General features: G+C 54.7%; 2 protein-coding genes and 1 pseudogene across 2 annotated transcripts in view; 1 reads left to right on the top strand and 2 right to left on the bottom strand.

Annotated features, from left to right (window-relative positions):
- The window catches only part of TAF15 (TATA-box binding protein associated factor 15), a 30,330-nt gene extending 25,225 nt beyond the window's left edge, over positions 1–5,105 (top strand). Inside the window, exons 12-16 of the mRNA XM_028519548.2 lie at positions 1,519–1,611; positions 2,169–2,250; positions 2,573–2,661; positions 2,784–3,372; positions 4,765–5,105. Coding sequence (XP_028375349.1) covers positions 1,519–1,611; positions 2,169–2,250; positions 2,573–2,661; positions 2,784–3,372; positions 4,765–4,804 — 893 coding nt within the window. The 3' untranslated portion in view covers positions 4,805–5,105. The remainder of the gene's footprint in view (positions 1–1,518; positions 1,612–2,168; positions 2,251–2,572; positions 2,662–2,783; positions 3,373–4,764) is intronic.
- LOC114502524 lies at positions 475–1,136 on the bottom strand (annotated as a pseudogene).
- A 7,425-nt stretch (positions 5,106–12,530) lies between the features above and the next one.
- On the bottom strand, positions 12,531–22,819 carry HEATR9 (HEAT repeat containing 9). Its single transcript, XM_036034059.1, has 15 exons — positions 22,732–22,819; positions 21,069–21,118; positions 20,385–20,566; positions 20,005–20,131; positions 19,730–19,786; positions 19,468–19,524; positions 18,711–18,768; positions 18,203–18,333; positions 16,071–16,253; positions 15,639–15,731; positions 15,410–15,529; positions 14,384–14,457; positions 13,873–13,924; positions 13,339–13,425; positions 12,531–13,099 (listed from the first exon to the last, which is right to left on the bottom strand). The coding sequence occupies exons 1-15, from the start codon at positions 22,817–22,819 to the stop codon at positions 12,716–12,718; spliced, it is 1,743 nt and encodes a 580-aa protein (XP_035889952.1). The 3' UTR covers positions 12,531–12,715.
- Positions 22,820–23,299: the final 480 nt, after the last annotated feature.

The following is a 23,299-nucleotide window of genomic DNA, read 5'->3' as shown; positions in this document are numbered from 1 at the left end:
TAAAGGGAAATGTCTCTGGGACAGGACCAGCAGTGCAAGAAATGAGCGTGCGAGTACCTGGGTGATACACCCATTTGCAGTAGTGCGGCTCTTACGCTCACGCTGTTGACCGTCCACAGCCCACACGGAGTCACAGCCCCGCACTTCAGCAGGCACACGCTGACAGGTCTCGAGGAAACTCTTTTTAAAGAGCCATAACCCAGGCGTTCCCTCATTTGGCCAACTCTGTCTAAGTTTAGGCGTGCGGAAGGGCTCGCGTGTATCCAGAGTAAGCCACGTGCAACATGTTACTTGGTCGGTTTTCTAAAATAAGGTTTCAGGACAGTGCAGTAAGGTTAGGGAAGAAGACGCGGAGGAATGAAGCCCCAGTTACTGTACATGCATATTTTTGACAGTAGGGGAAACCTTGTACACAAGTTACAAACAAAGAAAAGGCAAATGAACAGGAAAGGTAACACACTCTGCACAGTGTTTTCACTTTGCTGTCATCATTTGTACAAAAACCCTTCGTAGTTTACTCAACCATCACCATCTGTATCTGCCTCCTGGTCATTTCATCAACTTCTTCATCTGTCACTTTCTGTCCAAGGCCTGTCGTCACATGGCGAAGGTCGGCTGCTCTGATGCAGCCCTTGCCATCCTCACCAGACACCTGGAGTGCTTCTCTCGTTGCTTCACTGTCCGCGTCCTTTATTTTGCTTGTCATCCTTGTCAGGAATGTCGAGAAGTCAGTTGTGCCATTATATCCACATCTACTCCATTAATCGTGTTCTGTAACTCTGCTTCTGTGGGGTTCTGCCTGAGAGGCCCCTGTACGGTTCCCGGTTCCTTCCTTGTTCCAGCCCCCTCGCCGTCCTTGTCAAATAGTGAGAGCGCGCTTTTGAGCTCTGCAGCCCGTCGGCCGGCCGTGCTGTGAGGGCCGTTGGTCCCCGGGCCGTGACCGCACAGCCACTTCACTTGGCCTTCGTGTTCTTTCCCTTTACCGTCTTAGCACAGTCCTTTCCCCGTGTTCCTATAGATTCACCTGTGTCTTCCAAAACATCATTTCATGTTTTTACTTCTTCCAAGATGAGATCGTGATAGCTTCTGTGCCCTCACCTCCATGTTCTTTTTTGTACTAACCCGTTAGGCCCCATCACCTTGCTGTTACCTCGGCTCTTTGGGACCCTAGTGCGTTTGAGTTTGCATGAGGGCATGCCAGCTAGTCCTCTGAAATTAAAAATATTCAACACAATTTAACATTTTGGTTGAGAAGTGGAGATAGGGAGTAGCATTTCTTTTCTTTTCTTTTCTTTCTTTCTTTTTTTATTCTCACCACAGGGTGTGCTCATTGATTTTAGAGGGGAAGGGAGGGAGAGAAACATCCATGTGAGTGATGCTGGCCAGTTGCTGCTTGTATCCTTCCTGACCAGGAATCGAACCCATGACCTTTCGGCTTATGGAATGACGCTCCAACCAGTTGAACAACCCAGCCAGGGCTGGTGTAGCTTTTCTTCAAAATCATTTCCCTTTTTTTAGGGAAAGAATTTCATGGCAACATCATTAAAGTGTCCTTTGCCACCAGAAGACCTGAATTTATGCGAGGAGGTGGGAGTGGAGGTGGGCGACGAGGTAAGATACTTGTTGCTTATGGCCTGGATATTGTATAAAGGGTTTAGGTTCGAGCCTGGCAAGTCCCTGCGGTGTGAGCTTGATGCTGCTGCCTTCTTCTCTCCTGTGTTGTTTTCCCTTCTGTGTTATGATGAGAGGGTATTAAATAGATTAGGTGAATGAGGTGTCATAGTACCTGAGAGAGTAGTAGAAGGTTCTAAAAATTGCTTTGGAAGGCTGTAGAGCAGTTTGTTATTCACCTGGAAATCAGGAGACGATCATTAGATACCTGACTAGGTACTCAGTCTGACCAGTTTATAAGTTCTCTGATAGAGGTAAACTAAGGAGGGTATTATAGAAAAAATTTTAAGTGCGTTATTGGCACTATAAAGTGTGACTAGGGTCTTTTCCACATTTCCTGCATTTACTCTGTAAAGCCCCAAGTCAAAGAATCACTGAGACCTTTCATAAGGGGGGTGTAGTCTGGTTTATGGTGGGCTCATGCCCTTAGTTCTTCCATCTGGTACTTTGTCTCTGCTTTGTTATGTCTGCTGCTGATTTGTCCCTTCTCTCCCCAGGCCGTGGAGGATATAGAGGCCGTGGAGGCTTTCAGGGGAGAGGTGGAGACCCCAAAAGTGGGGACTGGGTTTGCCCTAATCCGTAAGTATCCCATTTACTTTGGTGGTAGTAGAAGTTAGGATTGAAGTCGGAAGGTGTAATGGGGGTTCTGAATCCGTTGGAAGCTTTTGAGGAGCATCTTTATTTTCCTTCTTTCTTTTTTTTTTTTACTTATTTTTATTTTTAGAGAGGGAAGGGAGGGAGAAAGAGAGAGAGAGAAACATTAATGTGCGGTTGCTGGGGGCCGTGGCCTGCAACCCAGGCATATGCCCTGACTGGGAATTGAACCTGCGACACTTTGGTTTGCAGCCTGCGCTCAATCCACTGAGCTACACCAGCCACGGTTATTTTCCTTATTTCCCAGGTCCTGTGGAAATATGAACTTTGCTCGGAGGAATTCTTGCAATCAGTGCAATGAGCCTAGACCAGAGGATTCTCGTCCCTCTGGAGGAGGTAGGTTGGCTTTTTGGGTCAGCCTTTTAATAGCATCTACATGGTATTTATTTTCTGACAAGCATTAAGGAAACTTGACTGTTACTTTGCTGACCTCATTGGTTTGCATTTCTATCTTGCAGATTTCAGGGGAAGAGGCTACGGTGGAGAGAGGGGCTACAGAGGTCGTGGGGGCAGAGGTGGAGACCGAGGTGGCTATGGTGGAGACCGAAGTGGGGGTGGCTACGGAGGAGACAGAAGTGGGGGTGGCTATGGTGGAGACAGAAGTGGAGGTGGTTACGGTGGGGACAGAGGAGGTGGCTATGGAGGAGACCGAGGAGGTGGCTATGGAGGAGACCGAGGAGGCTATGGTGGAGATCGGGGAGGCGGCTATGGAGGAGACCGAGGAGGCTACGGTGGGGACCGGGGAGGCTATGGCGGGGACCGAGGAGGCTATGGAGGAGACCGAGGAGGCTATGGAGGAGACCGAGGAGGCTATGGTGGAGACCGAGGAGGCTATGGAGGGGACCGAGGAGGCTATGGTGGGGACCGAGGAGGCTACGGCGGGGACCGAGGGGGCTATGGAGGAGATCGAAGTGGAGGGGGCTATGGAGGAGACCGTGGTTGTGGCGGTGGCTATGGTGGAGACCGAAGTGGAGGCTACGGAGGAGACAGGAGTGGTGGCAGCTATGGAGGAGACCGAGGTGGCTATGGAGGCAAAATGGGAGGAAGGTAAGTATCAAATACACCTTTTACCTCACTGCTCCTCGATGTTCATGTCTGAGCCCTTTTTGTCTCATTTCCTCCTTGTCCAGTGTTTTGGAACTTGAATTTCCTATTGGCAGTTCTGTCAGGGTGGGGAAGGTCCAATTTCTAAAAACTATTGTTTTGAAAATTCTTATTCATAAATCTTTATATGAGTGTGTGTACTATTCATTCTCATAGCTAAAGATACTTGAGATAGAGAGGTCACTTGAAACTGTGAGTTAGGGATTCTTAATCTAAGTGGTGGGGAGAACACACCTTTCATAGTGGTGTGCTCTTCCAAACCACACGTGCTGTGTACCCTGCGGTGGCTTTCTGGTGATTCTGGCAACACTTTTTCCAGATGAACATCACCGATGGTACTGATGGGAGTGCGTTGTGCATTGCACACGAATGGTGTAGCTGCAGGAAAAAAATGAGTAACCAGCGACAGAAAGAAATTTCAGTTATTATACTAGGCATTTGTATGCCAGAGGCAGTGCGGGATACCGAGAATGAGTGTAGCGTGTGGTTCCGAGCGCGGAGTTCGGAGACAGACTGATGGGGTTCAGGTCTTGGGTCCACAGCGGTGTGGCCTTAGGCACGTTACTTGCCCCTTGAGCATCAGTGCTGTCGTGCGTGCAGTGGGGCTGGCGGTACTTCCTTCATGGGGTTGTACTGGATTACGTCATAGAAGTTGCTGGCCCACAGTAAGTACTGTGTGATTGTTAGCTGTTAATAATTATCATCATCTATTCAATACTTGTTAGCATATAGCAGATCCTGCGGAAGTGTCTGTATATACCAGGTGGGGCAAAAAAAAGTAGGTTTACAGTTGGGAGTATGCCTAACACAAGAGTTTATTATTGTATTACTGTTTATTAAGTATTGTATTATTTTCCATAACATCTGTGAAGCTGCTTTTGCCCCACCCCATATCTTAGTTCTGGTTATCCTGTCAACCTCATGAAGTGGGTTTTTACAGGTTAGGAACATTGAGTAACTTTTCCAGGATCACGGTAAGTGGCAGGTCCAGAATTGTACATGAAAGTGTTTGTTCGCTTGACCCACTATGCTGGTGGCCTGTGCAGAGCACTGGACCTCCTGAGACACCACAGTGGTTTGGAGTCCTTACTCTGTGAGGAACTTTCAAGACAGTTGATGATAATAAAACTGCTTTTAGGAACTTCATGGGTCTTAAAGCTCATAAGACATGTATTACACACCTTCTAGGAGTAGAGAAATAAGTTAGGCATGGAGCCATCCTTGCAGAAATTGTCAAGCTGATACCAGTCAGCAGCACCCTGAAGAAGTGTTTGTTTGATACCCCTCTTTGGTGGAACATTAGAATTTAGTCTGGCTCTTTATTTTCATTCCTAGAAACGACTACAGAAACGATCAGCGCAACCGACCGTACTAATGACTGTTTTGAATGTTCCTTTGTCTCTGACATGATCCATAGTGAAATTGCCAGAGTTTTGCCTGCTGCTTCCCTCGTGGCCTCTTCTTGGGTAGTGAAATTAAGTGACATTTGGAATTTTATTTGGGGGAGGGGGCGCTGGGACAGTTTTTCTTTTAGTAATGTTTGTTGAAATTTTCCCCTTTAGTTTCCAACTTCCCCCTTCCCAACCCTTGAAGCTAAATGCGTTGTAAAATATTGCCAAAATGGAAAGTGTTTTGTAATAACTGCAATAAAGGCTGCTCGTTTTGTGGATTTTTGTGCATTTAGTGCATTGTTCTGTTACGCTCAGGATTCAGTTATAGCAGATTCTAACCCTGAAGAATTAGGAAATGAATTCTACTTCATTAAAGTAAAATGTTACTTCCAACATTTATTGAACTTCTACTCCGGTTAGAAGAGCAGTTTTTCAAGAACAGTTGCACATCAGAATCTTCCGAGAAAGTTGTCGAATTACAGGTCCCCGGGCCTCATCTCGGGTCTGTTGGGTCAGAACGTGGGGGAGTGTGGGGATGCAGGACTGAGACTCGATGTCAGGCTCACCAGGTGGTTTTGGTAGCCACTTCCAGTGCATGATTGAGGGCCATTTCTGTAGAGCAGTGCTCTAGATGCTGGGGATATGGAGGTCTAAGGGCTAGGGAAGGAGAGTAAGGACTCAGTAAGGGCACACGGTGTGTTGTTTGGTATTCATTAAAAACTGTTCCTTCCTCCCTTACCAAGAACCCAGGACAGGCACTGTACCAGATGCTGGGTGTTGCCCACCACGCAGATGTAACATACAGTGTGGTAAGTGGTCCAATCAGAAGAAGTCAGGGTACTTTTGAGGGCTGATTTGAAAGGTACTTCATTCAGTCGTGGGACTGGGAGGGCTTGGTGAGCCTTGAGGGAAGAGTAGGAATTGACTGAATAACGAGGCTGGGGTTGAAGTGGTGTTCTCAGCAGAAAACTAGTGACATGAACAAATTACTGTATTTTGCCTTATATAATGAACACCCATGTTTTTGGCCCAAACTTCAAGGAAAAAAATCTCTCATTTTAATTTTTTAAATTCAATTATTTATATTTAGAACAAAACCAATTATCCTATTCTGGGGTATTATTTTGCATATCAGTATCATTATTTCTTTCTAGAGTTACACTTTTATTATTTTTACTTTTTAAAGATTTTGTTTATATTTTAGAGAGAGGGGAGAGGAGAGAGATAGAAACATTGATATGCAAGAGATAAATTGATCAGTTGCTTCTCATGTGCCCCCTACTGGGGACCTGGCCCCTCAGCCCAGGCATGTGCCCTGACTGGGAATTGAACTGGCGACCTTTCAGTTTGCAGGCTGGTGCTCAATCCACTGAGCCACACTAGCCAGGGCTAGAATTACACATTTACTGCAAAAACATAAATAAAATAATTATAAAAGCATTTATATAGTTAAGGAATTAGTACTACCGATGTATAATGCACATCCTTATTTTTCCCTCAAAAATTTGGGCAAAAAAGTGCACATTATACACGGCAGAATGGGGTAATTAAGAGAGATGAATAGGCACTGCGCTTGAGAAATGTGTGTGGTGCGTTGTGGTTGGCGGGGGTTCAGGGATGGGCGTGCGGAAGAAGACAGGAGAGCTAGAAAAGCTCTGTGAGGTCCTTGCATTTTATTTCATCTTTGCTGCCCCTAAATAGGGAGTCATGAACAGATTGTAGGCAGGGAGTGGCCTGACCTGAGTGGCACCTACTGAAAGACACTTATGGCTGCCTCGTGGAGAGGCTGGACGGGAGACAGGATGGTAGGCTGGGGAGGAATACTGGTCTGAGCTCAGCCATTGACCGGACGAGGAGGAGCTGGGCCAAACGGCAGAGGTGGTTGGGAGGGAGGGAGGGGGTCTCTGACCTGGCAGTTGGATGGACGTGCTGTTCCTTGAAGTGGGAAACGCTGGGAAATGGACAGGTTTGGGAGCAAGGTGGGAATGAGCTGTTTTAGGTGTGTGGGGGGTGGGGCACTCGCGTTAACAAGCAGAGACATCCGGCAAGCAGCTGGGTGTGCTCATCTGCGGCTCCGAGAACAATGACGGTCCACATTGTGCTCCCCTGATTTTAGGACTTGTTCTTGCTAACTTCTCTACGTGATCTTTACATGCTGGAAGTTCCGCAGGGCTTGTTCTGATACCCCTTCTCTTCTTTAAATTTATCCTCACTTTTATCCTGGGCAAACTCGTTGAGGTTACTGCTTTAAATGCCACCTAACACAGTGATGACTACCGAGTATGTCTTGAGCCCTGACCTCTGCCCTTCCCTCTGGGCTACGCCGTCCAGCTGCCTAGTGGACGTACTGAACTGAACTCTGCTTTCTCTGGGCAGCTCCTCCAGGACGGAACAAAACTTTTGATCCCCCTTTCCAAATCGGTTTCTCTCTTCCCAGTCTTGCTCATCTCAGTAGGTGTTGTTACTCTCCACCTGGCGCAGGTGGGATAAACAGCTTTGCACTTGCACTCGATTTCTCTGTTATTCGTTCCGTACCTGTAGGTCCTTTTAATTCTAGCTTCAAAATATATCCTGAAACCATCTTGGTGACAACCCTAGTCCAAGCCACAGTAGTATCTTTACTGGACAATTGCAGTAGCCCATTACTAGGGCCCCTTGGTCTTGCCCCTCTAAGATCTGTTGTTTCATGCGGCAGCCAAATGATGTGAAGGCGTAAATCAGACCACGTGTCATGCCTCTTTAAAACCCTTCCTTTGCCTTTCCGTTGCACGTAGGCTGTGGATTCCTTCCCCTGGCTTACAGAGCCCTATAGGATCTGGCTTGTCTGCCTCTCCAACTTCATTGTGTAGCGTGTATCCATACTTACCTCGCTTGAAGCACACTGGTCAAACTCTTTATGGTACCAGTATGCTTCTGCTTCAGTGTTTTATTCGTGCTGCGTGTAGGATTCTCGTTCCTCAGATATTCATACAGCTCATTCCTTTTCACTGCAGTTCTGGGTCATATTCTTATCCTTGCTCCCTCCCAGGTCTTTCCTGGCTTTTTAATTTAATCACTGCCTCTCCCTGGTTACCTCTTACATTGTTGTCACAGTACCTCTCAGTGTTAGAAGTGATCTTTTTTGTGGTGGTTCATGTCTCTGTCCTCGATCAGAATACGAGCTGCGGGAGAGCAGGGACCCTTGTCTGTTGCTCCCTGTTCTACCCCAGGGCCTGGACCAGCACCGGGCACAGAGTGGGGACCCAGCGAACACTGACTCCGTGAGGGAATCTGGTACAGATACAGCTTTGAGACTCATTAATACGTAAAAGGTAACTCAGTTGATGAGAGTGGCTGTGATTAAAATAAGACTGTCCATAGCAGTGGATCTGTATCTTAGCTGTATGCTGGAATTAACACTTTTTTTTTTTTTTTAGAAAAGGAGACCTGGGCTTCACTCCAGAATGACGAAGCCTATGAGTGAGGCCGGGGCGTGTTTGAAAAGAGCCCCACCCAGTTCATTCTAAAAGTTCTGGGTTGTAGAGAGAGAAGAGCCGAGGGCAGAACCGTGAGACACACTGATAAAGAGATAGAAGAGGATCCTGAAACAGAGACAGAGTGACCAGTGACCCAGGGGAAAGGGAATTTCAAGGAAGGAGACGCTGTCGATGTCAGGTGCTCAAGCCAGGCTGAACCGCGTAGCATTCATTATACGTAGCAGTATGGAGGTTATAGTCTATGTCTGCACAGGGTTTCTCCACCTCGGTACTACTGACGTCTCGGGTTGGGTAATTCTTTGCTGTAGAGGGCTGCCCTGGGCACTGTGGGATGTTTGGCAGCATCCCTGGCCTCTACTGGGGGGGACCAGTAGCAGCCCCCCAGTGGTGGCAACTAAAAATGTCTCCTGAATGTCCGTCCCTCTGGGGGGCAGAATCGCCCCTGTTGAGAACCAACTGCCTTCGCAAAAGCAGCTTTGGTGGGGAATTGAATTCTGGACCCGAACTGAAATGGGGTAGTGAATAGCCAACTGGGGAAACAGAGACAGAATGTGGGCAGTAGTTTAAGAATTGATTATGAGTGGTGTGGTAAGGAGGGAGGAGTCACCTAGACAGAGCCATGGGTGTGTGGGAGGTTATTTTTTGTTCTCACTCAAGGACATGCCTATTGGTTGTAGAGAGAGGGGAGGAGGGAAGGAAACATTGATGTGAGAGAGAAACCAGCTGCCTTTTGCATGAGCCCCGACCGCTCATTGAACCCGCGACCCACTCACTGAGCCACCCCTGCCAGGGCCGTGGGAGGTTATTCTGAAGATGGGGGAGGGTTGAGGATGTTTATATTGCAACCTGACAGGGGGATGATCGGTGTTCAGATCCCCGGGAGGAACGGCGTCTAGAGCACGGGGTGAGAGACTTGCCTTAGAAGTGGAGGCACCTCTTGTAAGTGGAGGTGAGGGTAGCTGCGGATGCTGATAAGATACCGGGTCAGTCAAAAAGTCCATTTAGTTGTTTCCATAAAAGAGAAGTCACATTTTTCATTTGCACCAATAACTATTGATTTGGATATTTTGAGTATGTCGGCCACCTCCTGCTATGGGCTTCTAGTGGGTAGAGGCCAAGGGTGCTGCTAAACATCTTCCAGTGCATGAGACATTCCCACAGCAAAGGATTATGTGCCTAAAATGTCAGTAGCACCAAGAAACTTGGCAAACCACTTTTGACACAGTCACAGCACCTTCTCCATATATTGCACAAAATATGCCGAAATTGTGTATTTTCTTCCATCTTCAATCCAAAATGGCTGCACAAAAATTCACCAATTTTGATGTGTTTTTTAATGCATGCTGATATAAACAGCTGTCACACTAGAATCTAACAAAATTGTTTTGAATGAAGTTAAAGGCAACTAAACCCTACTAGACCCATCGAATGGAAAGAATGGAAACTTTTTGGCCAACCCAATCAATAATAGTAACAAATGACTGACATTTATTGGGAGCACTGTTCCAGGCAATGTGTGGGTATGCGTGCCAACTCAATTCTCACAACATGGCTGTCGGGCAAGGTGGTGCAGGGGAAGATTTCACGAGAGAGGTGAATGGTGTAAGTGATTTTGATCGCCACCGGGAAGGGGCTTTCTGGAGGCTACCGTGAAGAGCGGAGGCACCGAGAGGTTTAGCAACGTGTTCGCGATCACATCTCTAGCAAGCGGCAGAGCCAGGCCTCTTGCTCAAGCACCTGGCTTTCCCGCCTGTGCTCCCCACTACGTACAGGGTGCTGATGGAGGTGGCAGGAAGTTCGGGTAGTTCCATCTGAAGGCTTTTTGCTTTTTCTGAACAGTATAATGGTCGATTGAGTAACAGGTTAGAGAGTTTGAAGAGACTGTAGGAAATGTGAGGATAGCAGAGGAAGCTCGAAATAACCATTGTAGGAATTCAGAAAATTGCCGGACAATAATAAGGGCTTGGTTCAGGTAGGAGGCAAGTATTCGGGGGGGTGCCAGTCCGTGTGGATGTCTGATTTCTCTCTGGCTCTGATCAGCAGCCCGGTTCTAGGCTCCAGGGTTGGGTGTGGGAATAGTGAGGCCAGGCTGGGCCAGGGGAAGAGGAGAGGGGCTAACGGGGACAGTGTAGCGAAGTCAAGACCCGTGTGTTGCCGACGAGATCCGAAGAACTGGTAGTGGGGATAAAAAGCACAGGATAGATGGAAGGTTTAGGTCAGAAAGTGTGTGCTCAAGATTTCGGAGGTGGAGAAATTCCTGGGGGTGACAAGGGCTGGGTGTGGCCATGGGGGTGTGGGTGGGGGTGACAAGGGCTGGGTGTGGCCATGGGGGTGTGGGCAGCTGAAGAGGAAGGAGGGGCAAGAGGCCTTTTAGGTGACACCAAGGACCAAGAAGCTGGGTGATGGGTGGCTGTCCAAAGGCACACGGTCAGGGTGACACAGGACCAGGGTTCAGGCAATGAAGGAGACAAAACAAGGAAGTGGACCAGAGGATGGTGTAGCTGGTCGGAGAGCCGGGACCCTCAGAGAAACGATGACATATTTATATGAAGGTTCCGGATGGTGATGGCATTGGAAGGAACGTAGAAGGGCGGGCAGCCCCTGAGGTTCCAGAAAGATGCCGGTTCGAGAGAGCCCCATGGCGGCAGCAGCAGCAAGCGCGGAGGTGAGGGAGAATGCTCTAGGAAGAGGCGGTGGGGGAGGGGGTGTTGATGCTATTTGTATCCACACACCCCATCAGAAGACGAGAGAGAAGAGGAAGAGGGGGGGGTTACATTTTGGATGGTGTCCCAGGATCATTCCCAACAGATCTTGGTGCTGAGAGGAGTGGGCACTTCAGGCCTCCGGGGGACTCCGGCCGCAGCTGGTGGTGAGCCAGAGGGGGGGGCGCTCTGTGCAGACCCCCAGGCTCAGCGCTGTCTTAACTCTTCCAGGGAGACTTGGTGGAACGAGGATTGAGGTGCTACTGAGCAGGGATGGGTTTCTGGCCAAGAAATAAGACGTCCTCTGCAGAGACCCAGAACTCTGGGGGAGGGTGGGCTGCAGAGCTGCGGGCAGGGCGTTGCCGGAGGTGAGAACGACGTAGTTCCTGTGGCCTTGTTTGCACGGAAGGCCTGGGGAGATTTGGGTTACATTGCTGACGGGCCCGACGCTGGGGACTGGGCAGGAGAGGAAGATCATTTGTCCTGTGCCTGGTCTTTGTGCCATACTGTGAGAGGCAGCGTTGCTGGTACTCCAGCACGATTCTGTTATTTTGTTGTTGTGTTTTTGGTAACTCTCGATGGGGCAAAACACGAATCTGGAAGTGGTAGGGCGGGCGGGGAGATAGATCTGAATGAGAGACACAGCGCCGTGTTCAGAATGACTGGGCTACGCCTGACCATGGCGTGTGGGGAGGGGAAGGGAACATCTATTTAACCTTGATCTCTCTTTGCTTGATGGGAAAAGCTTGAGCTCCCGTTAGACTGCTCGAGTTAGTTTGGGGACGTGAAGGGGAGTGGCAGGGTGCTTTCAGCCCCTGGTTGTCATGGGCGCCCGTGACACCACTGAAGAGGAGAGGGAAAGAGAACGAGCTCACGTCTGAGAGCGGGCTGTGGAATGCCAGGCACCGTCGGGCTTAACTTGAATCCTTAGGGGGCCTCTCGGAAGTCACGCCCACTGTCACTGGCTTCGTTGCGCAGGCGAGGAACAGTCAGAAAGGCAAGTCGCTTGTCCAAAGATGAAGTCAGCGATGGAGCCCAGATTTCAGATGATCTGGTTCCAAAGTGCACTTTTGTTCTCGCCGGGGAGGACGTAGCCTGTTGGGGTTGCTGCAGCAGGGCCTATGAGCAAAGGGGACTGAAGCTGTTACTAAACGGGAGAAACTAAAGCCGTTTTGGGGAATGAACAGCCTCCGTCCAAGGGAATGGCCCGGGGGGTGGGTAGAAAGTGGGCGCGGAGGGGAGACAGCAGAGAGGGTGGTGGTCGGGCCGGAGCCCCTGATCTCCTGACGGTGGCAGAGAGGTGGCGGGCTGGGCACGTCTGTAAGAGGAGATTGTCCGAGAGCCAAGCTTGCCAGGATTTTCTCCTGCCTTCCCTCCAGCAGCCTGCCCTGGGCGGTGGCTCAGCTTTTCAGCTTTGTCCTTAAGTTCTGGGCATAGACGGGGGCTTGATCTGGGGAGGTAGGCTGGCCATCCCGAACGAACGGCTTCGGTTCTGCTCGCTCTCTCCCCCTTCCTGAGAGAAGGACACGTGGCCGAGCGGAAGGAGCGCCCAGCCGGGAGCGAGGAGGCCTGTGTTCCGGTGTAGCCGCCGAAGACGGGACCCGTAGTGGCAGGCAGGGGGGACCGCGTTTATTCAGGGGAGATAAGCGGAGATTGTTTCCTCGGGGCAGCCCGAGACGCAGCCTCAGGAAGCGAGGGTTAGGCGCAGAGAACTGACCTACGTGGAGGTTTTGGCAAGGACCTGGAGCTGCTTCCTGATCGCCAGCGTCCAGAGCCCTGCCACCTGGGGCTTGTGTTGTTGGGGCTCAGGGACGAGGGGAGGGAAGGCAGAGGCGAAGTAGCAGGTGGACCCCTCCTGGGCGCTTGGCTTCTCCTGCAGGCTGGCTGCGGCGCTGGCCTTCGCAATGAGCAAGGGCCTCAGCTGTACAAGTCGGAAGTCCTGGATGTCTAACTCCTCTGGGCGGTCGAGTTTTGGCCTGAACCTCGTGGGCTCCACCTTCCCGTCGTCCTTCGGTGCCTCTTGTACACAGAGAACATTGTTTTTCACCTTGTTTTGGATCCAGGGATCAGTTGAGGCCAAAACGACGAATGCTTCTTGTAGCTGCATCGAAATAAAGGGCCTGTGGCTGGCTCACTTCGGGCTGAGGCTGGGAGTGGAGGGAGTAACCCAGGGGAGCTCTGGCCACAGGCCACTGTGGTCCCAAGGAATGAGGTCAAGGGACAGTGGCTGAGGGCTTATTCCCCTCTCCCCCCTCCTGAGAAAGAACGTGGCGCGAGGATGGGTGGGGCAGCCTGGGAGGAGGGGTTGAGGAGAGGAGGAGGAGGGCAGGAGCGCCTTACACTCTTCTTCACAGACTGGCTGTTCTCCTCGGCCAGCATGTCCAGGAGCAAGTTGAACACCGGCAGGCTGCGGACCCCCAGGACGCCCTGGCGACGGCACAGGACAGCGCCTGAGGAGCCAGCCCCGCTGGAGGGCACCTGTGTGTGCTCTTGCCCCTGCTCGCCCCCTTGAGGCGGCCCTGTGGCCTGGAGAGCTGAGACAGGCCCCCCGCCGAGGTGTCCCTTTCCTCACCTTTTCGGGCCACCGCGTTGGCTGCCAGTGCGCACTGCTCACCACCAGCAAGGGCTCAGACAGTCTCTGCGGTATCTCAGCAGTGCCCCTCACACCCACCTCCTGTCCCCTGTCCCACTGACCTCCGATCCCGAAGAAGAAGAAGTTACTCTGAGCTCCGGGCAGGGCTGGATTTGTGGGATAAACAAGCCAGCAAACAACCTCCCCAACCTTTACAGCCCTGTATTGCCCTCAGTGATTTTGCTCAGGTGCCTGGTGCCCCTGCCAGCCGCCCACCTGGTCAGAGAAGCAGAGCGTCTTACCAAAGAGATGACTGCCTCCCGGCGGGCAATGGCGTTGGAGCTCATCAGTTGCCTGTGTCGAAGGGAGTGAGCGTGCAGTCCAGTTTAAGGGGCAGTGGGAGGAAGGCCGATTGTTTCTTATTACGGCCCAGAGTGGGTTGGACATGAGGCTGCTGAGTGATGCTAATTTCATTAATTTCTCCTCGTTTCTTGGGTCAGGAGAGGGGCTGGGAGGGGAAAGGCAGGTACTGGAATTGGCGAGGAGGTGCTTAATGACAGTCACGTCTGTCCAGAACTTGACCTTTCGTGCCCTCATCTCAGTCTGAGCTTTATAAGGACAGCCCTGCGTGGTCGGGGTAACCAGCCTCTTTTCAGAGTTGGAGGAAAGTCCAGGGGTCAAAGCGGGACTTGGCCAGGGGCACGGGCAGGCGAGAGCTGGGGGCTGGCAGCAGATTCTGAGCTCTGCGACCCTCTGTCCCCTCCCCCCAGCCTAGGACTTGACCCTGGCAAGCTCCCAGCCCGAGCCACTCACGCCTCCACCAAGTTCAACATCGTAGGCTTCATCTTGAGCTCTTCCACAGTTTCAGCCACAGCCTGCCTCATAACCTGGGGAGGAAAGGGTTGCAGGGGTGTGCCCTGCAGTGCTTCACACACCTTTGTTGAAGGTTCAGTTTGTGCTGCCCGCACCGTGGGCCTTGCTCGTGGTCTGGGGGTGGGAGGGAAGCAGACCGGTGAGTAGGCAAGGACGTCGCCGTGATCAGGGTCACAACTGAATGAAGAGCGTGGGGTGTGCACAGGAAGGTCCCCTAACGCAGTCTGCGTACCAGCAAGATTTTTCCTAGAGCAGTTAATTCCTCAGCGGACGCCTGAAGGGTGAGTGGCAGTTAACCAGGCAGAGGCCTGGGGGGGGGGGATTTTCCCAGCAGAGGAGGGGGGGTCCAGCGAGAGGGCACAGAGTGTTTAGAGAACAGAAAATGGATCGGTGCAGCTGGGTGACCAAACTGCGACCCTTGAAAGTGCGGCACACGGGGACCCAGGGAACAGTCAGGATCGGGTGCCCTGAGCACAGCTGGTGTGTGGTTCTCAGGGGAGCGAGGTTGGGACGGAGCCAGAGGCGTCAGCAGCCCGTGGGCAGCAGAAAGGGCAGGGCAGACCGTTCTGAGGGCCCTGGGGAGCGGCTGCAAGGGTCTCACCCAGGGGAGGCACAGCCTGATTCACTTCTAACCTATTCAGGTAAAAGTCCTGCAGCTAGTTTTGTGGTAAGCTATTCCAAGGGTGAAAGCAAGGGGTCACAGGGGGGCGGACACGAGTCTGTTTTGCAATGACTTGGTGTGTGGGCTGGTCTCGAAGGGGCCCTTGCAGAAGGAGAGAGGAGTCCCTGGTGGGGGTGATGCGTTTTTCACCCTGCAGGGGAGGGAGGGAGGCTTTCGCTGGGAGAACTGCCTGAACAAAGGCGAGGTGGCTGGGAAACTCGGGCCACGTTAGGGAAACGGGGGGTGGGGGGAGGGCGAACGCCATCCTCTGGCCGCGCGGGCTGGGGAGCCCGGGCGTCACTTACGAGGAAGGGTTCATTGTGTATCTTGTTCCTAAGCAGGTCGAAGACGAGGCCCTCCAGTCCCTGCGCCTGGATCTGCTCCAGCCCCATGGCCTTGAGCAGCTGGGTGGCTTCCAAGCGGTGCTGAGGGCAGCGGTGGGGGGGCGTGAGGGACAGACCGTCTTTCTCGTCCGTCCCCCGACCCTGTCCTCGCGCTGCAGCAGCAAGGGCACGGGGCGGCCCCAGAGCTCACCTCCAGGACGTTGGAATGGCACAGCTGGTCCAGGATGGCCCTGATGGTCTCGGCTGAGTGTACACGCATCCTCTTGACCAGCATCCTAAGTGCCTGTCGGGGGCAGGCAGGGTGGGTGGGTCCAAGAGGCATCTGGAGGGCGGAGCGTAGGACTTGTGGGGGACGCGTGGGGTCCTGCCTGTCCCGTGTGCACGCACACAAATGGATTCCCACTCAAATCCAGTGTGCACAGGCGCACGGATGTTGAAGTCCACGTGGCCCCGTCCCCATGCATACACACATTCCCACGCGCACGACCCCACGGTACCCCCTGCTGAAGCTTCTCTCCCCCCGGGGCGAGGATGACAGGGCCCAGGCCCTGGGGACGTGCACACGGGGCCCGGGCTCCCCCGAGCTCCCCAGGGAGCCCAGCCGCCTGCCCCTCCCTCGCACCTTCATGCTCTGGGGCCGGGGCCCTTGGCGCAGGCACTGCAGCAAGAACTCGCGGACGGTGCTGCTGCCAGGCCTCAGGAAGCCCAAGCACAGGGCCGCCTCCAAGGCTGCTTCGGCCGGCGAGGCCTGCATCAGCTTCTGCAGCACGGACAGGAGTGCCCCTTCGTCCCCGACTTGGGACCTCTGAGAGGGAGACAGAAGGGGACGGGGCTGGGGTCAGAGGGCGGTGCGTCACTGCTTCCAGACCCTGCTCCCTCCCCCCTAAGCGAGTCTCTCATGCTGGCGGATTCTCCCCCCCCCCCCCCACTTCGCCTCGTTTTTGCTGTCAACCACTTGCTCCCAGGTCACACCCTCTCGTCTCTCTGTGACTTTATCTTCCGAATGGATCGTCGTCACTCTCTCTGATGCTTTAACTCCTGGCATTAATAAGAACACACATGTCACCGATGCAGCTCCTGTCCCCTAGCAGCCTGTCCTCCGCCCTGTCGGAGAGACAGCGCTCTGACTGCCACAGAGACACCACCGTCACTCATGGCTGCAGCTTCTCCGCGATCTCCGTTTCAGGGGTCCCCCTCTGGGGGATCCCCTCCTACCCTTCCAGCTTGCCTCCCATGCCCACGACTGTGGGACTCCACTCGGCCTGGGTATTCCTTTTCTCTGAACACTGGGGTGCCCCAAGGCTCGGTTCCTGGTTCTTTGGTCACCGAGCTCAGCCAGCTGAATGACATTCCATGCTCTCCCTATGCCGACAACTCCTCCTCCTTCCTCTAGTTCAGGCCTCTCTACGTAAACTCCAGATTGCGTATCCGTTAGACATCTCAAACATCCCCTGCCCCAAACTGGACTTGAGGCATTACCTCCCAAACGGTTCCACCCGCAGCTTTCCGTACCCTTCCATCGGGCTGGCCGGAAACCTTGGCCTCGTCCTTGGTTCCACGCCGCCTCTTACAGCTCACACTCAACCGGCCAGTTTCACTTTTAAAATCTGTCCACTGTCTTCCCACCAGGATTGCCTCAGTCGCCCCTCATTCGGCCTTTCTGCTTCCACCTTGCCTCCCGCCTCCCATCTTTTCTCAACACGGCAGCCAGAGTAGACCTTTCGGAATGCTTGATGGTGCCACCCGCTGCTTGGCTCCCGTGGGCCCCTATTCCACTCAGAGTCAAAGCCCCAGCACTTCACATCGGCCGGAAGGCCGTGTCGGATCCAGTGTCCGTTCCCTTTGACCCAGCCTCATGCCCTGCCGCTTTCTCCAGTCCCACTCCCCGCAGCCACACTGGCCTCTCCGCCATTCCAGTCCTCGGCTGGCCCTGCCTGAGGGCCTTGGCACCGACCGGTGCTTCTGCGGGAATGCCTCCTCTCGTGTCTGCAAGGCTGACCTCGCCGGCCTCTGTGCTGAGACACCTTCTGAACGAGGTCTTCCCTCTCTGCCCCGTTTCAAGTTGCGACCCCTCCCCTCCCCCACCTGCACGCCTTCTCCCTGGCGCTCGCTACCTCTCACGCTCGATGCAGTGAAGTGGGTCGGTTTCTACGGGCCGGCCCCCACTAGAATGTAAGCTCACAAGGGCAGGGATCTTTGTCGGGCTCACAGAGGCCTCCTCCCAAGGGCCCAGGGGAGAGCCTGGCGAGCAGTAGCTGTTCAGTGTGTGTTTGTCGAGCAAATGGGCGAATGCCGAATTCTGTTTCGCTTGGAACAGTGATCGGGTCAAAGTAAGAGGAGCCTAAAGGGGAGAAATCTTGAGCAGTGTCAGCGGACTCTCTTGGTCCCTGTCCCCTCCTGACTGACAGAGGCTTTCCTCGAATGGGATATTTTAGGGGTGACGACAACGGGGGGTGCCATTCAGAGAGCACGGGCACCGGACTGACGAGGCACTCCACGCGCATCGCCCCACCCTGTCTTCTCGGCGCTGCCCTAGGGCAGTCGCTATCTCCGACTTAGATGCCGGCGCACCGTGGCTCTGGAAGCTGGCTGTTCAGAGGTTGTGGGACTGCGGGGGGCCACGCCAGGGCTTCCGGTCAGGAAGGTTCCCCATCAAGGGAGCTAGGTTCCCTTGTCCCTGACCGAACCCCAAGCCAGCACCGTCGGTTGCCGTGTCCTGCCTCGTCCCCGGGCTACCGAGCGCCTCCCAATCACCTTGTCTTTGGGGACAGCGGCCCAGGAGCTGAGCGCTATTCGGAGTCCCCTCAGAGTATCCATCCTCTGCTCCTCGCTCTGCCCCTTCAGCTGCGTGATGAGAGCCTGGATCACCTCCTTCTCCAGGCAACCTGGTCGGGGAGGGTCCTCAGGCCAGGGCAGGGCCTCCTCTCCTCCAGGGGCCACCGGCTCCGCTGCGCCCCCGAGGCAGGTTGCGAGCACCAGGTCCCCGAGGCGTCGCCCCTTCTCCCGGGACGCCAGCGCGGTGGCGGCGGAGCACCGCCTCACTTCCAGTCTCCCCTTCCATCCCCCCCCCCGCGCCCGCCCGACCCAATGGTACCGACGGTACCGAGGTGAGTTCTCGGACCCCGCGGCCGGCCGAGGGCCAGGTGGGTGCCAGGTGGGAGTGGGCGTGCGCTCCGCCCCCTCCCGCCCTTACCCAGAGGGCTCCGCGGCCGGTCCCGTCCCACCTGCCCCGGCTCCCTGCCCAGGGAGCGGGCGCGCTCACCCAGCATGGCCAGGGTTCTGTAGGCCTCGCGCACCACTCTCTCCGGACCGGTTTGGGCCTGGGTTAAGAGGGAGGTGGTGGAAGCCTGCCGTGAGGCGACGGAATGTCAGAGCTTCGAGAATCTCGGCTTAACGTCATTTTCTAAATAAGCAGATGGAGGCCTGGAGAGCGACTGGCCGAGGCTGAAATACAGGCTACAGCCAGGATGGTGCAGGGGGAGGACTAAGGCAACCTGGGAGTCAGACTTCCGTTCCAATACCTGTCTGGGAGCTAGCAGCCCCGTGGCCTCGGGCAAGTGGCTTGGCCTCTCCGGGCTTTCGTTTTCTCGCTAGGAAAATGCAGATGCTACTATCTATTCCTAGCATGGTGATGTTTAAATAGGATCATGGAGGAGGGTGCGTGCTCTCCATCGTAAACTGGCAAATAAACAGGAGGCACTGACTGATTGAGTTAGGCTGGAGAATGAACTCAGTCTCAGTTCTCGCCTAGCTTTTCGGTTGTCTCTTCTCAGACAAAAGGGATCTTCAGACTCTGCCTTCCCCATCCTCTTGGGTCAAGCTGCCCTTTAAGGAAGCCAAGGGCGCGAGTGGTGTGTGCCGTGGGCTGGCGGCTCTCCTCCTGGGGGCTGACCCACCCTGGGCTGACTCTCCCTGGGGCTGACCCTGGGGTCCCTCTGGAGATTTGTATATGTCCACACACCCACGTTCCTCACGCCCTGTTCCCTCCTCTCCTGAACCCGGCTCGGCCCCTGACTCACCACCTGCAGCAGCGCCTCTATGACAAACTTGTCACCGACGCCCAGGCACCCCAGAGCCTGCAGGGGCGGGGGTGGAGGAAAGGGAAGGGACCTTGGATACTGCCCCGGGGTTCCCATTCTCCACACAGAGCCGGACTTTGTTCTTGGAACACCACCCCACCCTTGCCACCCCCCACCTCCACCTCAAGCGTCTCTCTGCTCTCCAGCTCAGCCAGCTCCCACCTGCGGCCGTCCGTGCTCCTCCACCCTCGCCATCTCTCACCTGTGCCGCATAGAACTGCTCGTCCTCCCTGGGGGCTTTCAGGCTCTGCGTGAGCTCCTGCCCGTCCGGAGGAGCCAGGGGAAGGGAAGAAAGGGGTCCGTGTCGTTGCAGAACTTCCAGCTGAAAGGAGCCCATCCCCTCCCACCCCTTCTCCTCTCCTCCCTCCCCTTTGCAGGCAGGGGTCTAAGGGCCGAAGGATGGAGTGAGCCCAAGGCAAGAGCATCCGCAGGAAGGGGGGCTCCCCTCCCTCCCTCCCTCCCACCGCGGTCCCTGACCTTTAATCTTTGCTGCTTCAGGGAGTCCCCAGCAGGGAGTAAAGACTTGGGCCCCTTCTGAGGTTTCACAGCCAGCTGCGTCATGGGGAGGTAGGCTTTTTGGGCGGCCGTGCCCTCTTTGAGGTTCCTTTGTACGAAACTGCACAGGCGGCCGTGGTCCCCTCACTGCCTCCCTCCCACCCTCACAAAGTCTCCTCGGGCCCCCGGTTCTCAGCCCAGCTCAGAGACCAGAGCAGAGGAAGGCAGACGGGCCCATGCCTGCCCCAGGGTCCTCCCTGGGGTCTGTGGGCTGACTCGCTCCCCTCCCGGCCCCACCACACTCCTGCCCTCTCCCTCCCTGGGCGGGGAGGGTGGGGAGAACAGGGAGGGCTTAGGCACACCTGGGGTGGGCCCTCATTTTCTGCAACATCTTCTGGGCCTTCCGTTCCCGCCGATGCTCATACAGGGTTTGCCAGTACGTGTACAGCTCGGGCTGCTCGGAGTAGCCGTAAGGCACCGTCTTCGAATGGCTCTGGTGCAGCCTCCAGCACTCTGGGCTCGGGGGATACTCCTCCTTGGGCAACTGCGGCGGGGTGGGTGGGGGCGGGCGGGCAGCGTGAGTGGCAGCGCAGTCCCCGGTTTAGCAGTCAACGCCGCACAAATGAACACAGGGCATTCAGGGGCATTGGGACTGCAGGTAATGAATGCAATATTGGGGACATATTCATACTAAACATGATACCGTCTCTGTCTGAAATTCAAATTTACCCGGGCACCCTGTATTTTAGGAGGGTCCCTGTGTTATGAATAAAAACGACTTATCCTTCAGCACGGCCCGCCCGTCAGCCCAGGCCCTGCAGACGCCATCTCCCAGCTCCTCCATCAGGGGCGCCGCCACGCAAGGCCTGGCCTGTGGCAGAGGATGCCCCTGGGGCTCAGGGAGGGAGGGACTTGTCCAGGAGTGAGTGGCAGCCCCAAGGGGGGGAGTGTCCGGGTTCTGTGCACTGGCCGTAACAGGACGGGACAGTCTGCTGTCCCTCCTGCTTCAACAAAGCTCCCGGGGAGGCAGAAGCCACGGGTCTTACCTGGAAGCAGGACAAGGGCAGGTGAACAGGTGCCATGGCTTTTTTGAGTTCTGGGGTAAGAATGAGACCGCGGTTACGAAGGCGGGTTAAAGAATTCGGGCCTCCTTCCGCTGATTTGGCATTGCGCGAAACCCAGTGCCGGGCACGGGGCGGTCAACAGGCTCCGACCCGTCCTTCGGGACTCCTCCTTTTCCCGCGCCTGGCGGCTCACGGTGCGCGGTGTGCGGGCGGCACAGGACGGCCGTCGCGCGGGAGTTTCTCAGAAGCGCAGATTCTCAGGCACCCCAACCCCCCCCCCCCCACCCCAGGCCTCCCACATCAGGATCTCCGTTTTAACAAGATGTCTATGTTCAGGGTCTGGCAGAAGCAACGCCGTTGCGTGCGGTTGGCGGGGTACCTGAGCGTCTGGCACGAGATGGACAGGGATTTGAGCGCTTCACCTAAAACATTGTGTGCTGTGCTGGAGTGTGACATCGTTGTGTTACAGAATTTCATGCTTACGATTTCATAAGAATAAAAGAGTTGGTATAGATTACCAGCTCATTAAAAAAACAAAAAACAAAAAAAACCTGGCTGGCGTAGCTCAGTGGATTGAGCGCGGGCTGCAAACCAAAGTGTTGCAGGTTCGATTCCCAGTCAGAGCACATGCCTGGGTTGCAGGCCATGACCCCCAGCAACCACACATTGATGTTTCTCTCTCTCTCTCTCTCTCTCGCTCTCTCTCTCTCTTTCTCTCTCCCTTCCCTCTCTAAAAATAAATAAATAAAATCTTAAAAAAAAAGTGGGGGGCGCTATTGGTGCCAGACCCCTGTCCCTCGAAGTTTGAGGTCTGCCTGGCAGAGGGACTCTCCGCCTTGGCTGCGACTGAGAAGTTTTGAGGGAACTTTGAGCAGCGTGCCTGGGCCCTCCGTCAGACCCCCGGAATCAGGGCGGGTTCTCTGGGGAGGGGGCCTGGGCGGTTCGGGAGGCTCCCCAGGGGGTTCTAACGTGCAGCTCCTGGTGAAAGCACTGGTGTCGCTCGGTGGGCCTCATGCTGGAGTGTGCGTTAGAACCCTCTGGGGAGCTTCTTGGAACGGATGTCTGGGACTCATCCCCAGAGTGTTGACTCAGGAGATCGGGCCCGAGAGTTTGCATTTCCCAGAAGATGCTGCTGCTGCCGGTGCAGGGACCACACTTTGAGAACCACTGGGCTAGCTGGTGAGACAGGACTGTTTGTGTGGAGGTGATTGCCAGAGGGACACAAAGGTACAGACAGGTTACATACAGACCAGGGGCCCTGCCCCTGGCTGGGAGGACTGGGGAAGGACTCCCAGAGATTATACAGGCCGAGTCTTCAGGCCAGGTTTGAGGGGGAGAGGCCCTGAGCATGGGGAACGACTTACGCAAAGATCTGGAGGTCTGAGAATCAGGTAGAGAGCCAGGGTGCAGGCATGGGAGCAGAAGCTGGAGAAACCCGAGGGGTCCCACCTTCGAGGACCCTGGAGACTTACCTCAAGGGCTGTGCGGAGCCACCAAAGGGTCTGGGGGCCTTCCTGCCCTGACTCCTTCCAGGGCGAGGCTTTGCTGAACTCACCCAGACCCCGCTGCCTGGGAGGGGAGCCGCCAGGGAGCTCTCCTTCTCAGACCCCCGGCCCCGATTCCGTCCTCTCCACGCCGGCCTCACCTTTGATCCTGTCTGGGTATTCCAGCCAGGGGTACTTGAGCATTGACCTGGAGATGTCGGAGATATGGACCCACTTTTCTTGGGCCATCCTTTCGTTGTTCCGGCGGGGCCGGAGGGAACTCGGGCAGGGTGGTGGTGAAGGTGGTGGTGGTGGTAGAACTCAGGGCCTTTGGGGGTGTGGGACGCAGCTCAGGGGGGCCTGTCTTGGGCTACACGAGAGGGACCAGCGAGGTGTCCGGGCCCCCGGAGACAGAAGCTTCCACGTGCCCGGCGGCCAGGTCTCCTAGGGGAATAGAACGCTACAGTTCCATTCTTGACCCCGGGCCCCGGCAACTACTTGGCCGTGGATTGAGCTGGTCATTTGACTGCTGGGGGCTCAGCCTCCTCCTCTGAAGAGTGGGGAAGTCATGACCGTCCAGCTAACTAGGGGGGCTGTGGGGAGGCATAAATTAAAAAAAAAAAAAAGAGCCAACACATTTGTCGAAGTGTCAGGCTCATGTCAGCCCCTGTTAGGGGCAAGGGTACTCAGGGTCAGTTGCCAGTAAAACGGCAGGCGGGGTGGGGGGGA

The sequence above is a fragment of the Phyllostomus discolor genome, chromosome 8 (genome assembly GCF_004126475.2).
Source record: "Phyllostomus discolor isolate MPI-MPIP mPhyDis1 chromosome 8, mPhyDis1.pri.v3, whole genome shotgun sequence".
Taxonomy (NCBI): domain Eukaryota; kingdom Metazoa; phylum Chordata; class Mammalia; order Chiroptera; family Phyllostomidae; genus Phyllostomus; species Phyllostomus discolor.
This window is presented reverse-complemented; position numbering and strand designations above follow the sequence as displayed.

What these genes read in the sequence shown, in the direction of transcription:
- HEATR9 (XM_036034059.1), bottom strand. Translation starts at nt 22,819, where the DNA reads ATGGCCCAAGAAAAGTGGGTCCATATCTCCGACATCTCCAGGTCAATG. An exon ending in TGCCCTTGTCCTGCTTCCAG is followed by an intron (nt 20,567 to 21,068) that starts GTAAGACCCGTG and finishes ACCCCGCCGCAG; the next exon opens with TTGCCCAAGGAGGAGTATCC. An exon ending in TAGAGGCGCTGCTGCAGGTG is followed by an intron (nt 18,769 to 19,467) that starts GTGAGTCAGGGG and finishes CTCTTAACCCAG; the next exon opens with GCCCAAACCGGTCCGGAGAG.